Consider the following 17,938-nt stretch of genomic DNA (forward strand, 5'->3'; position numbering starts at 1 on the left):
CGCCTTAAACACAACCTAAGCATAGCCCATAAAATCCTCTGCTACAACGTCCTTCTTGTCAACAACTACTTCAGCTTCAACCACAATGACACACAAGCACACAACAGATACAAACTTAAAGTAAACTGCTGTAAACTCAACTGCAGGAAATACAACTTTAGTAACCGAGTAGTTGATGCATGGAACTCACTACCTGACTCTGTAGTATCATCATCATCATTATTATTATTATTATTATTATTATTATTATTATTATTATTTATTAGATTTGTATGCCGCCCCTCTCCGTAGACTCGGGGTGGCTCATAGCAGTGATAAAACAATATACAATAGCAAATCTAATATTAAAGTCTAAAATAACAATTTTACATTAAAAAGCCTAAAAACCCCAGTACTGTATATAAAAAACATACACACAAACATATCATACATAAAACTACATAGAAAAGGGGGAGATGTCTCAGTTCCCCCATGCCTGACGGCAGAGGTTGGTTTTAAGAAGTTTACGAAAGGCAAGGAGGGTGGGGGCAATCCTAATCTCTGGGGGGAGCTGGTTCCAGAGGGTCGGGGCCGCCACAGAGAAGGCTCTTCCCATCATCACCTAACCCCGAAAGCTTTACCCTTAGACTCTCCACTGTTGACCTCTCCTGATTCCTAAGAGGTCAGTAAGGGGCCTACATAAGTGCACCGGTGTACCTTCCGTCCCCTGTCGTCATGTTTCTCTTTTTCTAGTATCATGTATGTAAATATTATTATATATTTGTATAGTGATCCCCCGGTTATTGCGTCCCCGACCATTGCGAACAGGGTAAGGCGAAACCGAGCGCGGACAAGCCGTTCGCTAGCGCTCGGTCTCGCCGCTTTCGAGCTGAGTCCTGAAGCGAATTCGCTGCAGGACTCAGCTCGGAAGCGGCGAGACCGAGCGCGGATAAGCCATTCGCTGGCGCTCGGTCTCACCGCTTTGAAGCTGAGTCCTGAAGCGAATTCGCTGCAGGACTCAGCTCGGAAGCGGCGAGACCGAGCGCCAGCGAACGGCTTGTCCGCCGCCTGCCTGCCCGCTAGCGAGGAGCCGAAGATTGGGGGCGGCGCGGCTGTTTTAAAACGTCGCCGCCGGCATGGGGGGGCTTGCCAGCACCCCCCGGACCCCCAACCCGGGTTTGGGGGGCTGCTAGGAAGCCCCCCATGCCGGTGGCGACATTTTAAAACAGCCGCGCCGCCCCCAATCTTCGGCTCCTCGCTAGCGCTGCGGGAGTAAAAACACCATCTGCACATGCGCAGATGGTGTTTTTACTTCCGCAGCGCTACTTCGCGAAAACCCGCTCGTTGCGGGGGGTCCTGGAACGGAACCCTCGCAACGAGCGGGGGATCACTGTACCACCAATACGTACTTGACAAAACAAATAAATATAATATATAACAGCATTCGCTGGCTGGGGAATTCTGGGAGTTGAAGTCCAGATCTCTTCAAGTTGCCAAGGTTGGGAAACACTGATATATAAAATAAAATAAATGTCTCTGTTCTGGGAAGTTTGGAGTTGTGTTCATCTCCAAATAATAATCCAAGCAAAATATGAAGCAGGGAGAAGAGTGGATGTCATTTTACCTCTGTTGTGTTGCAGAAGGACAATGGTAGGGTTAACAATCGTGGTGGAAGGGTAAACACCCAAAGACCTGTTGATTGTCATCGAGACGGCAGGTCCACCACCGGGCTTAGAGGCTTCATGTGGTTGGGGGCAGGAATCCTGAAACACACAAGGGCAAAGGTCATTACTTGCGTAAGATGGCCGAAGACGGTTCGGGCACCGAAAACAAACAGACCAGCGGGACAATTCAACAAAACCCACCAGCACAAGAAGTTGCATTCACACGACATCTCTCTTGGTGCAAGGGTGCACGTGCGGAGACAAAAGGGTGAGTCGTTACATTCTGGGCCAGAAAAAGGGGGAAAGTGAATACGCGGAGTTGGTGGCAGGAGTGAGTGTTCGCACACATGCAAGTCTCATGCTTGGTGAAGGGTCTCTACCTTAGGAAGAAGATGGACAATGCTATTTGCAAGCAATTAGCCAGCAGGAGATTAGTAACACTAAGACTGAGAGCGGGAGGAAGATTGTTGGGTCGGTTAGGACAAAGTGGTGACCATTCCAGTTTGGAGAGTGATAAAAATTTGGCCACTGGCAGAATATCTTCACTTGTGGCAGCAGAAATACAGTGGTACTTCGGTTCTCGACCACAATTCGTTCCAGAAGTGTGGTCGAGAACCGATTTGATTAGATTAGATTTATTGGATTTATATGCCGCCCCTCTCCGCAAAACTCGGGGCGGCTCACAACAATAATAAAAACAGTACATAGTAACAAATCCAATGCCCACCAATCTAATTACAATTTTAAGTTAAAAAATTCATAAAACAATCCCAATGTATATAAAAACAGGCACACAGTCAATCAATCAAACGGCAAAACAACATGGGCAAGGGGGGGATGTTTTAGTTCCCCCATGCCTGATGGCAGAGGTGGGTTTTAAGGAGTTTACGAAAGGCAGGGAGGGTGGGGGCAATCCTAATCTCAGGGGGGAGCTGGTTCCAGAGGGTCGGAGCCCCCACAGAGAAGGCTCTTCCCCTGGGTCCCGCCAGACGACATTGTTTAGTCGATGGGACCCGAAGAAGGCTGACGCTTTGGTCGAGTACCAAATTAATTTATCCCATAGGAAATAATGGAAATGGATTTAATTGGTTCCCATCCCCTGTTGACTCGCTGGGAACCAATCTATTTTCTTTATTTCCTATGGGATAAAAAATCTGAAGAGCTCCATAGTCTAAGCGCTCCAAGCTGCAGGAAGGGTGGGGGCGGCTGCAATCCCGGCAGCTTCGGGGGGGGCTCCTTTCCCCAGTGCTTTGTCTTGTTACCTGTGGGCAGCTGCACCAACTTTCTCCTTCCCGGCGGCGGCAACTTCCCTTCGAGGAGCAACAGCACCGGGAACGTCACGTGATGAAGGGAAGCTGCTGGAGCGGCGGCAACTGCTGAGATGGCACCGGCGGCTTCCCTTCATCGTGTGACATTCCCGGCGCTGTTGCTCCTCGAAGGGAAGCCACTGCCGTTGCCGCCGCCGGGAAGGAGAAAGTTGGTGCAGCTGCCTACAGGTAACAAGACGAAGCATTGAGGAAAGGAGCCCCCCGAAGCTGCCAGGATTGCAGCCGCCTCCGGCCGTAACATTTCAGATAATTAACAAAATTTTCTGTGTCTGTTCGGTATCCGAATTTTTGTTCGGATACCGAAGGAAATTTTTGCTGAAATTTTTGTTCGGTATCCGAAATGTACGACAACCAAGGCATTCGAGAACCGAGGTACCACTGTACACCTGCTACCCCTCCCAGGGATACCACCATTTATCCATCCATTAGAGAGGGCCCGCAACTTGGGCGTTAAACACGATGAAAGGTTTGCACATATTAGTTTCATTTGTATTGATTTACATTCTGCCCGTTCCCAAACGGTTTTGGAATTCAGGGATGGACGGAGAAACTGAAATTCAAAACCAGCAACACAATCCTCCTAAACGTTTCTTAAAGGCTCAAATAAAAATACAGGTTTTCAAACTTCAAGTGCAGTTTGTTCCATGATGAGGTCCAACCATGGATGAAGTAGGATTTAATATTAGTTGTAAATATAGCTAGGGCTGCCACATCCAATCCCGGCCCTTTCTACTGCGGCCTGGCCATATTCCTGACCCATCTTCAACGGCTACTCCACAAATAATTCACTGCATATTTCCCAACATTCCTGGCACAGTATGTTCTAAGGAAAGGGAAAGGAAATCTCCCCTAAGACATGAGATACTTCCATCTAACTCCACCCCAGTGGTATGTTAGGGAGCAACTTAGGCCTTAAAGTTGCCTTTAGCCAAACAGGGGGCTTTATGGCTGGTTCTAAGACCAGTGGGTCCACCTCACACCCTTGTTGCAACCGCCCTCAATTTTTGCACTCCTAACCTAAGCCATGAATAATAAAGCTTGCCTGGCCCAGGATCTGGGTTACTTCTCAGGATAATTCCAGCGAGAAAATATCTATCATCTGCACCTCTATAACTGTCTGGTTCGGTTCTGCCACCCAACAAGACCAACACGGACTTCAGAGGAGAATCAGAACTGCATAAGAAACAATGGCTGCCCACCTGCCTTCCATTGAGGACCTGTAGACTGCACGGGTCAAAAAGAGGGTGGTGGAAATATTGACTGACCCATCACATTCTGGACATAAACTGTTCCTACCCTCAAAATGTCGCTACAGAGCACTGCACACCAAGACAACAAGACACAAGAACAGTTTCCCCCCGAACGCCATCACTCTGCTAAACAAATATTTCCCTCAACACTGTCAGACTTTTTACTAAATCTGCACTTCTATTTCTACTAGTTTTTTCTCATCATTCCTATCATCCTTTTCCTCCCACTTAGGACTGTATGACTGTCTCTTGTTGCTTGTATCCTAAAGATTTTTATTAATATTGATTGTTTCTTCATTGCTTATTTGACTCCTAGGACAATCATTAAGTGTTGTACCACATGATTCTTAACAAATGTATATTTTATTTTATGTACGTTGAGAGCATCTGCACCAAGACAAATTCCTTGTGTGTCCAATCACACTTGGCCAATAAAGAATTCTCTTCTATTCTATTCTACTCTATTCCATTCCATTCATCTAAGGGAGGCCCATCTTTCTCCTCTGTCATTTAGGATGACCATGGTTTTTTCCACCAAGGGACATCTTCTCTATGCTGTTTCTGGATGAAAACATTTCTTTTCTCTCCTTGAAACTGATCTGATTCAATTATTTTGTCTGTGCAGGAGAAAAGGTGTGGATGCAACACTTTATGATGTCCGTGGGGAAAGAAGCTGTCCTGTAGAGAAGGACCTCCTGAAGATATGGGGAAAACTCATGGACAATTAATCCAGATGATGCTCATTCATCAATCCAAGGCAGGAGTCTCCAACCGTACAACTTTAAGACTTGTGGACTTCAACTCCCAGAGTTCTCAGGCTTCTGGGAGTTGGACCACAAGTCATAAAGATGCCAAGGTTGGAGACACCTGATCCAAGGCTTTTTCTAACGTGCATTTGAGCTGTAACATGCTGATTATTATTATTTATTATTATTTATTGGATTCGTATGCCGCCCCTCTCCGCAGACTAGGGGCGGCTAACAACAATGATAAAAAACAACATGTAACAATCTAATTTAATAAAACAACTGAAAACCCTTATTATAAAAACGAAACATACAGACAAACATACCATACATAACTTGTAATGGCCTAGGGGAAGGAATATCCTAACTCCCCCATGCCTGGCGACAAAGGTGGGTCTTGAGTGGTTTGCGAAAGACAAGGAGGGTGGGGGCCGTTCTAATCTCTGGGGGGAATTGGTTCCAGAGGGCCGGGGCCGCTACAGAGAAGGCTCTTGCCCTGGGGCCCGCCAAACAACACTGTTTGGTCGACGGGACCAGGAGAAGGCCAACTCTGTGGGACCTTATCGGCTGCTGGGGTTCGTGCGGTAGAAGGCGGTTCCGGATGTATTCTGGCCCAATGCCATGTAGGGCTTTAAAGGTCATGACCAACACTGAATGTAGAGTTTTCACATATGAAAAAAAGAGGAAAGAACACAATGGAATATTATAGGAGTGTTGAGGTCAGAAGAGACAAACAGTACACATGCCACAGAGTAGAAGCAGAACTACATGCCGCTATCAAAAAGTGCGGAAAGTCCAGGTTTAGTAGGCCAGATTTCAACTTGGCCGTGCTCGTTTCTAGCAGTAGAGCTGAGCATGGGTGCAACAAGGCTTACTGTTTGAAAGACCATCCCTGTGGCTTCTGTCTCCAAAGTGCAGCGTGAGCTTCCTGTGGCTGGAGGGGCGAGCAGAGGAGGAGGAGGAGGTGACGCGAGGGAAGGTACTTTTGCCTGGGGGTGCAGCGCAGACCGGGGTGGAAGCAATGGGTGCTGGTGGGTGGGAACTCTCTGGAGGTGGGGGGGAATGAAATCGTCTAGCGTTGGAAGGGCCCGGAGGAAGCCAGGAGACACGGCGTTGGAGATGTCTACACCTTGGTCAGAATGGCGGAGAGGTGGCGGTGAGGCGCTCGGGCTGGCTTCTCCTCTCCCGGGCTGAGTCTGTTGGAAAGGCCCTGCTATAATCTCAGTTTGAACTGAGGTGGTAGGAGAGGAAGCGGCGGCCTGTGGGAGACAACACCTTCAGGTAATAAGAGGACACTCAAGGACCCCTCCTCGAGGAAGGACCTGCTCAGGAGAGGAAGCTTTCCCCAAAGTAGCACCTTTTACACAAGTGAATAACTACGCACGTAGCCTTCAAATATCATACTCAATCAACAGACCAACTTATATCAGGGTGTCCGGGGAGAAAGCATTTTGAAATCCCCTGACATTTCCCTGTAATTTGCGATCTAGTTCAGGCGTGGTCGTAGATGACGTCACACCAAACGGCTGAGCCATGGAGAAATATCGGTAGATGAGGAAGCAAGTTCTTGCCACAGTTATGCTCATTTTTACTTGACTCTGCCAGGCAGCACGATCCGTTTTGGTCTTTTTACATGATTTTTCCCTGACTTTTAAACATTTTAATACAGTTTTGTTTTTTCTCTCTGATTTATTGAAACAGAAACATAGAAGTCTGACGGCAGAAAAAGACCTCCTGGTCCATCTAGTCTGCCCTTATACTATTTCCTGTATTTTATCTTACAATGGATCTATGTTTATCCCAGGCATGTTTAAATTCAGTCACTGTGGATTTACCAACCACGTCTGCTGGAAGTTTGTTCCAAGGATCTACTACTCTTTCATTAAAATAATATTCTCTCATGTTGCCTTTGATCTTTCCCCCAACTAACTTCAGATTTTGTCCCCTTGTTCTTGTGTTCACTTTCCCATTAAAAACACTTCCCTCCTGAACCTTATTTAACCCTTTAACGTATTTAAATGTTTCGATCATGTCCCCCCTTTTCCTTCTGTCCTCCAGACTCTACAGATTGAGTTCATGAAGTCTTTCCTGATACGTTTTAAGCTTAAGACCTTCCACCATTCTTGTAGCCCGTCTTTGGACCCCTTCAATTTTGTCAATATCTTTTTGTAGGTGAGGTTTCCAGAACTGAACACAGTATTCCAAATGTGGTCTCACCAGTGCTCTGTATAAGGGGATCACAATCTCCCTCTTCCTGCTTGTTATACCTCTAGCTATGCAGCCAAGCATCCTACTTGCTTTTCCTACTGCCCGACCACACTGCTCACCCATTTTGAGACTGTCAGAAATCACTACCCCTAAATCCTTCTCTTCTGAAGTTTTTGCTAACACAGAACTGCCAATACAATACTCAGATTGAGGATTCCTTTTCCCCAAGTTCATTATTTTACATTTGGAAACATTAAACTGCAGTTTCCATTGCTTTGACCATTTATCTAGTAAAGCTAAATCATTTACCATATTACAGACCCCTCCAGGAATATCAACCCTATTGCACACTTTAGAGTCATCGGCAAATAGGCAAACCTTCCCTACCAGACCTTCCCCTATGTCACTCACAAACATATTAAAAAGAATAGGACCCAGAACAGGGTTGGGGTTTTTTTTCACAATTCCCCTGACAATTCCCTGATTTCCCAGATGTGCTGGACACCGTGTATCAAACATTTTAAACCAACAAAGATGGATTCCACCTACTTTTGAATGTGATCTTAATATTAAATTCTTGATTATTTTAAAAGGTTGGGTGCTATTGCAGAAGAGTATCGGAAGACTAGTTGTTGCAGTAAAATTGGGGCTGGGCTATCCGAACTGGGCTGCAAAAATCCATATGATCGTTAGGTGTCTCCAAGAATGGGATCGAGATGGACCCAGAGAAGGCGAGAGTAGTACTTGATTGGCAGCCCCCACGTACTCACAAGCAACTGCAAAGCTTCCTGGGGTTTGCGAATTTTTATAGGCTAGCGATGGCAAACCTTTTTTTCCTTGGGTGTCGAAAGAGTGCGCATGCGTGCTATTGGTTTTTTACATGATTTTCCCCTGACTTTTAAACATTTTAATATAGTTTGTTTTTCTCCCTGATTTATTCCGGGTTTTTTCATTAATTCCCTGGTATTTCCCGAAGTGCCGATTTCCCTGAAAATTCCCTGATTTCCCTGTTTTGCTGGACACTTAGAATTCTATAAAATAGAATACAATATGCTTTCGTAACAAGTAGCTGAAACACCGAGGATGCCTTAACAAAATGTATCTGATTACATGTGAATCTCATATCCAAAAGTGATAAACTATGGTTTCTCCTAAATAATCTGAAATAAAATTACATTGTTAAAGCTATTTTTTTTCCCTTACTATGTAATAACGTCACAGTTTTATTGCCAAAACCAAATAAACCAAGAGAAATTTAGGCTCTAAGAAAAACTGTAAAGAGTATTTAAATAGAATTGGACACAGAACCACAGAATTATCTGCCACTTCTTACACTGCAGTGTTAGAATTTATTTCTATGATGAATCTTTCTGGTATCAAATCTCTCCGGTTTTAGGAGCAAATTATCGAGACTTGATCTCAATAACAGAGTAATTAGACTGGAAGAGAAAAAAAAGAAAGTTAAGAGGATGGACACAGCCTTCCCATATTTTATTATGATGATTAAAATTATGACTCCCGGAAAAAATACTTTGGAAAGTAGGTAAATCATAACCAAGATTCCAGGTTTATTATTTTCCATATTCCAGGAGAATCTAGAATACAGTGGACCAAGTACAGAAGGATTTCCTAACTGATGCAACAACTGAATAAATCATTTTGGAAACACTAAATCGTGAAAACCAACCAACCTAGAAACAACTTTGTTCTTTTTTTTAAAAAAATACTAATTTCAAAAAATAATATAGAAACATAGAAGACTGACAGCAGAAAAAGACCTCCTGGTCCATCTCGTCTGCCCTTATACTATTTCCTGTATTTTTTCTTGGGATGGATCCATGTTTATCCCAGGCATGTTACTGTGGATTTACCAACCACGTCTGCTGGAAGTTTGTTGCAAGCATCTATGACTCTTTCAGTCAAATAATATTTTCTCACGTAGCTTCTGATCTTTCCCCCAACTGACCTCAGATTGTGCCCCCCTTGTCCTTGTGTTCACTTTCCAATTAAAAACACTTCCCTATATATTCCTTGGGAGTAAATACAAATTACTAAAATTACAAGTCAGTGTTACATCTACGATACACGCATCCCTCATTATTCACCCCCGTTTAGGCTTTCGGCTGGGGACTTATTTATTTAATTATATTTATTTATTTATTGGATTGGTATGCCGCCCCTCTCTGGAGACTCGGGGCGGCTAACAACAGTAATAAAACAATGTACAATAACAATCCAATTATTATTGGATTATTACTTACGTGTGGCTTGCTCTCCAAGAGGTTTGGTCTCACACTCCAATAGTCCTTCACAGACAGGATGTCCCGATTTGAGTCAAGCCCTGGGTGTCTCCCCCAGCCATCTGCAAAACAAAAAGATTTTTTTCGATTATTTAAACAATTCTCAACGGTGAAGATTTACGCTTGGATCAACGACAGATGGGGTTTGTTTTTTTGAGGAAATAGTAAAAACTGAAGCTTTCCATAATTACCTGGGTTGGCTTCTCCTTGTTGCTCGGATGAATGAACTGGTGACAAGTATCAGAGAGAATAAGAAAGGGGAAGAGACATCATATTTCAGCACATCAGAGAAGAGCAGAGAAGGGGGCTACTTCATTTCGCGCATGGACCCTTTTCCAGCCGGGCTGCCTAATTCCCATAGAAACACGATTCCTACCACAGCCTGACCTTTACCAACACAAAGCCACACAGTTCAGAGTAGTTGAAGAAACAATTGTTCACTGACATTTCGTTCTAGCGCACAAAAAAGGCAGCCAGAGTTCTGGGCGAAGGATTCCAAATGCCACACATCATTGCAAGTGGAAGGTTTCAATAGTGAACCTATGATGCCGGCCCTCAGCAGCGGAAAACCTATCCCTCCTTCATCAGCCTTGCCAGAGAAGATGATTGAGAGCTGCAAACAAGCAAGTGCGTTTAAAAGCACCGATATATCACATGCTATCTTTGTGGAGCCGCAGCGACAACAGGAACCTTAGTGTTAACACTTTAAAGGCCTTATTTAAGCTGCTCTGTAATCGGAACAGTGAAATCTACACACTCTCCTTTTTGTCGCTAGAAATACTATCACAGCATTGCACATTTGCAGATTTCTTAGCAAGTTTATATCTCTCTGTCTCTGTCTCTGTCTCTCTCTCTTTCTATGTGTATGTCTCTCTCTCTGTGTCTCTGTCTCTGTCTGTGCCTCTCTCTGTCTCTGTGTGCGTGTGTGTGTGTGTGTCTCTCTCTCTGTCTCTCTCTCTGTGTCTCTGTATCTCTCATTCTCTCTCTCTGTCTGTCTCTCTCTCTCTGCCTGTCTCTCTCTTTCTCTCTCTCTCTCTCTGTGTCTCTCTGTCTGTCTGTCTGTCTGTCTGTCTCTCTCTGTCTCTGTGTGTGTCTCTCTATCTCTCTCTGTCTGTCTGTTTGTCTCTCTCACTCTCTCTTTCTCTGTCTCTCTCTGTCTCTGTCTCTCTCTGTGTGTCTTTCTCTCTCTCTGTCTCTGTGTCTCTCTCTCTTTTTTATTCCTTTTGACATTTTTCTGTATTTGATTCTGGCACCACTTATCTTCCCCACCCTTCTCAGAATATGAGACAAATCACCTCCCCAGCTCAGCAATCACACTTTTCAAAACACAACTAAGAGAATCAGCACAAGAAGCCCATTTCCAGGGTAGGAAATATTCCTCTTGGGCTGCTGGAAATTTGTACGGAAAGAATATGGGGGGAAAAGACCAAATTTCCAGCAGCCCAAGAGGAATATTTCCTACCCTGGAGAAGCACGAATAGCAATAGCCTTTAGACTTATATCCTGCTTCCTAATGCTTTCCCAGCCCTCTCTAAGCGCTTTACAGAGTCAGCCTCTTGCCCCCAACAATCTGGGTCCCCACTTGACCCACCTTGAAGGCTGAGTCAACCTTGAGCTGGTGGTGAGATTTGAACTGCTGAACTACAGCTAGTGATTAGCTGAAGTAGCCTGCATTGCTGCACTCTAACCACTGCACCACCCCAGCTTTTATGAACGAAGCTGAATAGTAAAGAACTTGAAAATTCTGGCACGAGCAACTTTTCTGGACCACTGACCAGCCATTAATTTTATGTCATGCCCTCAAAAATAGTCAGAAGGCCAAAAGGAACACGGAGAGAATTAGCGAGTAGAGCACCAATAGTAATAATTTACAGCTTAAATAAACAGACCTTCCTCATTGTCCCAATATCAATTGGATTGTTTCAAAAAGTTTAGAAGGTCAATGGCAGCCATCAGTAAATGGTAATGGGATTATGATTTGGGGCAGGATATAACTTGGGTTAGAGGGCAGAGATCAGAAGAACATGAGAAGAGCCCTGCTGAATGGGGCCAAAGCCCATGGAGTCCAGCATTCTGTGTCCCACAGTGGCCCCCCAATTGTCCATGGGGATCTTGAGCAGAAAGAGAAGGCAAGACCCTCCCTTTCCCTTGACCCCCAACAAATGGGACCCAAGGGAACCCTGCCTGCCTCAACCAACATAGAGGCGGCACTTGGACATCCGTTTCAATAACCACCGATATACTTGGCATCCATGAATCTGTCTAATCCTGCCTTGAAGCTCTCCAGGCTCACAGCTGTCACGACCTCTTCTGCAAGGGAATTCCATCAACCAAGGACCCTCTGGGGGAAGAAATATTTCCCTTGATTTGTCCTCACTGTCTCACCTGTGAGCTTTAGGGAGGGCCCCCTGGTCCTAGTATTGTGCAATAGAGAAAAGAATTTTCCTCTATCCACCTTTTCTATCCCATGCAGGATTTTATACCCTTCGATCAAGTCCCCCCTTCAACGCCGTCTTTCAAGGCTGAAGAAACCGAGGGACTGCAACCTGGTTTCATAAGGGAAGGGCTCCATTTCCTTGATCTTGTTGCCCTTTTCTGCACCTTTTCCAGTTCCATTCTATCCTCCTTGAGGTGCGGTGACCAGAACTGTACACAGGACTCCAAGTGGGGTCTCACCATCGATTTGTACAGAGGCAACACAACGCTTGCCGACCTATTTTCGATTCCCTTCCTAATCATGCCAAGCGTGGAATTTGCTTTTTATACTGCTGCAGGAGAGGCACCTGTAGCCCTGAGGTTCCCTTCCCTAGAGAAGTTGGAAATGGCATTTGGAAGAAGCATAAAAGAGGGAGAGAGAGGAAAGAACAGAGAAATCCTCACTAGATGTTTGTCAGGATAATATAAATGTCCCTTGATTAGCTGAGATACTATCATACGTAACAGCAAGTTACATCATCTTTCGGCTGTGGCGAGGGGGGCGTTTGCCCTGGTTCGCCTGGTGTACCAGTTGTGGCCCTATTTGGACAGGGAGTCATTGCTCACAGTCACTCATGCCCTCATCAACTCGAGGTTCGATTACTGCAACGCTCTCTACATGGGGCGACCTCTGAAAAGTGTTTGGAAACTTCAGATCGTGCAGAACGCAGCCGTGAGAGCCATCGTGGGGCTTCCAAGATTCGCCCACGTTTCCATAACACTCCGTGGCCTCCATTGGCTGCCGATCAGTTTCCGATCACAATTCAAAGTGTTGGTCATGACCTTTAAAGCCCTACATGGCATTGGACCAGAATACCTCCGGAACCGCCTGCTACCGCACGAATCCCAGCGGCCAATAAGGTCCCACAGAGTTGGCCTTCTCCGGGTCCCGTCGACCAAACAATGTCGTCTGGCGGGCCCCAGGGGAAGAGCCTTCTCTGTGGCGGCCCTGGCCCTCTGGAACCAACTCCCCCCAGAGATTAGAAGGGCCCCCACCCTCCTTGTCTTTCGCAAATTACTCAAGACCCACCTTTGTCGCCAGGCATGGGGGAGTTAAGTTATCCTTTCCCCCTAGGCTACTACAAATTATGCGTGGTATGTTTGTGTGTATGTTTGGTTTTTTTATAATAAGGGTTTTTTAGTTGTTTTTATTAATTGGATTGTTCATGTTGTTTTACCACTGTTGTTAGTCGCCCCGAGTCTGCGGAGAGGGACGGCATACAAATCCAATAAATAAATAGATAGATAGATAGATAGATAGATAGATAGATAGATAGATAGATAGATAGATAGATAGATAGATTAGATAGATAGATAAATAGATAAATAAATAAACAGACAAAATAAAATAAATAAAATAAATAAAATGAATAAAATGAATAAAATGAATAAAATAAATTAAATAAATAAATAAATAAATAAATAAAAAATAAAAAAATAGTGCAAATCCATGATCGAGCTTCCAATTTAGCACCTGGCCTACAAGGAAATCAACAAAAAATATATGTGATAGCAATAATTTTACGCCGCTATCTGTCCAGCTCTCCATATAGTTAATGATTTCACGGAATTGGGTGATAAAGGGGAAGGTAAAGAAAAAAGGAGCCTACTGTTTCCGTTGTAAAGTTACAACAGAAGGGTTTAGCAGACTTTGGTCATAGCAGGCAATCCGCAACTCTATCAATTTTCGTGCATGAATAGTTTCATTTTCATGAATGAATAAAATGAAATAAATTACACACTTGCGTGTATAAAATGCCATTCCCATTTCACAAATGCGTTTGCATGCATAGAATTTTGTGGGCTGAAGGCCTCACATGGTCTTTATTATCCTTACTACAACTGAAACAGATGGCTAAATACTTTAACCGTATACTGTGTATGTCAGTGCCATGGTTTAAAAAAAAAAAAATCCATTTCCTACATTACAACATGCCGAGGGAGGATTGTGATTATGGGATGGGCAGCAGCTGCTATAGCATGTTATTGTCCCTAGCAACTATGGAGTAGTTGGCAGGGACGAGCTGATTTGCTAGGGCTATGAGTAGGCATCACAGAAGGACAGCGAGGATGACTTATACCACTATTAATTCATGACTAGAGATTTAAAAAAAACTTCTCATATTCTAATGCTTCTCTACAAGTTAGAAAAAAGATAAAAGTAATAAACATATCCATATAAATAAACGTATCAGGAAAGACTTCATGAACTCAATCTGTAGAGTCTGGAGGACAGAAGGAAAAGGGGAACATGATTGGAACATTTAAATATGTTAAAGGGTTAAATAAGGTTCAGGAGGGAAGTGTTTTTAATAGGAAAGTGAACACAAGAACAAGGGGACACAATCTGAGGTGAGTTGGGGGAAAGATCAGAAGCAACATGAGAAAATATTATTTTACTGAAAGAGTTGTAGGAACAAACTTCCAGCAGAGGTGGTTGGTCAATCCACAGTCACTGAGTTTAAACATGCCTGGGATAAACATAGATCCATCCTAAGATAAAATACAGGAAATAGTATACGGGCAGACTAGATGGACCAGGAGGTCTTTTTCTGCTGTCAGACTTCTATGTTTCTATGTTTCTATCCAATTTCAGTGCTCAGAATCTTCTAAAACCAATGACAATTTAGCAAAAAGTGTAGTAGTACTTCTATGCACAGACAATGTTGTGTCCTTGGCCAAGAACCTGAATTATTTACAGCCAATAGAAGAAGGGAAGATGGGGGAACAATACAGTAAGGATTATGAACATGTATTGAAGTTCCATTTTACAGAAACATCAAAGTAAACAATTCGAAGTTATACATAAATGGTGAAAAATTAGAGCAAATAAATTATTGCCATGGTATAATGTTTACTGAAGAGGGGGAAATGGAGAAATGTTAATTCCTATTTTTAAACCCTCTTAGAGAAGATAGCATGGGAAATTATGAAATCCATTCCAAGAAATACATTTATTAAACATTCACACCTTATTATACAGAGAAAGGTATGTCAGAAGAAACATAAAACACGAATGAGATGCGTATAGCTTGCTTACAAAAAGTTTGTGAGGTCAAAAACCAATGGCTGCTGAACCAATCTAGATAAAAATACAAATGATTAAGGAATGGGAGAGAAATACACTGAGGTGGTTTGGCCATAGAGAGGAAGAAATGAAGATTGAATTGTAAAATAAAGGAAATATATGAAAAGGGAATGGGAGAAACAGAAGGAAAAGACTAAGATAGTAGTAGCTGCGTGGTAATTGGGAGAGAGAAAGAGAAAGAATATAAATTTAAATGTGGAGCAAGTCATTCAATAAAATGGACCTTTTGTTGAAAGAAGGGGAAAAAAATAAAATGGCTGGAAATTTAGGGGCGAGTGACCGTGTCATCCTGGAATTTAACACAATGCAGGCATAAGTAACTGAACAAAATCAGCCTTAGACTTTGGGAGAAGTGACTTCAACACACCAAGAGGTTTGGAAAGATTTCAGGGATGGAAATCCTAGAGGGGAAAACAGCTCAAGATGCTTGTGGGACTGGAAAAAATGAGATTATAAAAGCCCACTGTAACAGTAGACCACAGAGGGGGGGAAATAAAAGACCCCAAACAAAGCTTGCATGGTTTCATATAGAGGGGGGAAAGGACAACTGTAAAAAAAATGGAAAGAGGGACATATAACTAAAACACACAATCAGCATACAAATCTAATAAATAATAATTACGGTAGTTGGTTAATAATTATGGTAGTTGGATGGATGGGTGGGTGGATGGGTGGGTGGGTGGGTGGGTGGGTGGATGGATGGATGGATGGATGGATAGATAGATAGATAGATAGATAGATAGATAGATAGATAGATAGATAGATATGTGATAGATAGATAGAGAAAGAGACAGACAGAAAGACAGATAGATATATGATAGATAGATAGATAGATAGATAGATAGATAGATAGATAGATAGATAGATAGATAGATAAGATAGATGATAGATAGAGGCAGACAGATAGATAGATAGATAGATAGATAGATAGATAGATAGATAAGATAGATGATAGATAGAGGCAGACAGACAGACAGACAGACAGACAGACAGACAGACAGACAGACAGATAGAGGCAGACAGACAGACAGACAGATAGATAGATAGATAGATAGATAGATAGATAGACATATGATTGATAGATAGATAGATAGATAGATAGATAAAGAGACAGACAGACAGAAAGACAGAAAGACAGATAGATATATGATAGATAGATAGATAGATAGATAGATAGATGATAGACAGATAGAGACAGACAGACAGATGATAGATAGATAGAGGCAGATAGATAGATAGATAGATAGATAGATAGATAGATGATAGATAGATGATAGATAGAGATAGATAGATAGATAGATAGATAGAGACAGACAGACAGACAGACAGACAGATAGATAGAGACAGATAGATAGATAGATAGAGACAGATAGATAGATGGATGGATGGATGGATGGATGGACGGACGGACGGAGGGACGGACGGACGGACAGACAGACAGATAGAAAGGTAGGTAGGTAGGTATAAGCAGGGCATTGCACTAGAAAACATACAAGGTGCCTTCAAACCCTATTATTTTATGTTCTATGAATCGTTGATTTATGGATTTGGGGATTAAAAAGGGTCAAAGAGGAAGGAAAAAGAATTAAACAGCAACCGACAGAAATAAGCACAGAAATCATAAATTCTATTTTTTTAAAAAGTATGAATATGTGCATGGGTGCTGAAGAAAAGTATAGCTTGAAATACTACAAAATCAGGAGAGGCGTTATGTGAATGGAACTAATATACAGTAAGCTTTATTAAATTAAATTTTCTTTTCTTTTTTTAAATCTTCTGCCCCCAGATTCTTCACTCCTTTTTTCTACACTTTGTGTAGTAGTGCTTACCCAGAAATGAATGGTGTGATGACTCTATGTCATCATGGTTACAAAAATATCCTAGAGAATGGCACGTCCTGTCCAGTATCCATTTAAATATTCTTGCTCAGAGTTTGTTTACCATAATTATATATATATATATACAGTATATATATAATCTTTCTAAGAGAACACAACAAAATGCCACTATAGTGACATATCACAACCATTCCAGTACAAGATATTTCCCCTTCCCGCAAAAGATCAGTAGAATCAAAACAAAATCTCTTGAGCTTTAATTAAGTTGACTTTTTAAAATGTTGCCTTAATGTGAGCTGTTTTACTACAGTAATCCTGAAAGGATGAATTCAAGTGTTTTTCATAAAATGCACATTTTGAATTTCTGAGACTTTCTTCTCATGTTCAAGTGCTGGTTCTTTATTTCGCTGAAATTTGCATGGTGTTTTTGAAATGTTTGCTCATTTGCAATTACATTCCCTAATCCAGTGTTTCCCAACCATGACAACTTGAAGATATCTGGACTTCAACTCCCAGAATTCCCCAGCCAGCATTCGCTGGCTGGGGAATTCTGGGAGTTGAAGTCCAAATATCTTCAAGTAGCTAAGGTTGGGAAACACTGCCCTAATCCATCCTTGAAATTCAGCTAAGCGTCAATCAATCCAATCCCAGCGTGTAAATTTCAGTTAAAAATCTACATGCTTTATTTGGGGATTGTACTTTTTAGAAACATAGAAGACTGACGGCAGAAAAAGACCTCCTGGTCCATCTAGTCTGCCCTTATACTATTTCCTGTATTTTATCTCAGGATGGATCTACGTTTATCCCAGGCATGTTTCAATTCAGTGACTGTGGATTTACCAACCATGTCTGCTGGAAGTTTGTTCCAAGCATCTACTACTCTTTCAGTAAAATAATATTTTCTCATGTTGCCTTTGATCTTTTCCCCAACTAACTTCAGATTGTGTCCCCTTGTTCTTGTGTTCACTTTCCTATTAAAAACACTTCCCTCCTGGACCTTATTTAACCCTTTAACATATTTAAATGTTTCGATCATGTCCCCCCTTTCCCTTCTGTCCTCCA

General features: G+C 42.7%; 1 protein-coding gene across 24 annotated transcripts in view; it reads right to left on the reverse strand.

Moving 5' to 3' along the window:
* SORBS1 (sorbin and SH3 domain containing 1) overlaps positions 1–17,938 on the reverse strand; it is a 124,196-nt gene that overhangs the window by 64,029 nt on the left and 42,229 nt on the right. For 12 of the 24 annotated variants that reach the window (XM_070751937.1, XM_070751959.1, XM_070751960.1 and 9 more), the window contains exons 5-7: positions 9,667–9,702; positions 9,437–9,537; positions 1,604–1,742 (exon numbers count right to left, since the gene is read on the reverse strand). In XM_070751937.1, the coding sequence (XP_070608038.1) occupies positions 1,604–1,742; positions 9,437–9,537; positions 9,667–9,702 (276 nt within the window). The remainder of the gene's footprint in view (positions 1–1,603; positions 1,743–9,436; positions 9,538–9,666; positions 9,703–17,938) is intronic. The other 12 variants (XM_070751958.1, XM_070751950.1, XM_070751952.1 and 9 more) reach the window with 1 other exon arrangement.

This window comes from Erythrolamprus reginae, chromosome 5 (assembly GCF_031021105.1).
Source record: "Erythrolamprus reginae isolate rEryReg1 chromosome 5, rEryReg1.hap1, whole genome shotgun sequence".
Classification (NCBI taxonomy): Eukaryota; Metazoa; Chordata; class Lepidosauria; order Squamata; family Dipsadidae; genus Erythrolamprus; species Erythrolamprus reginae.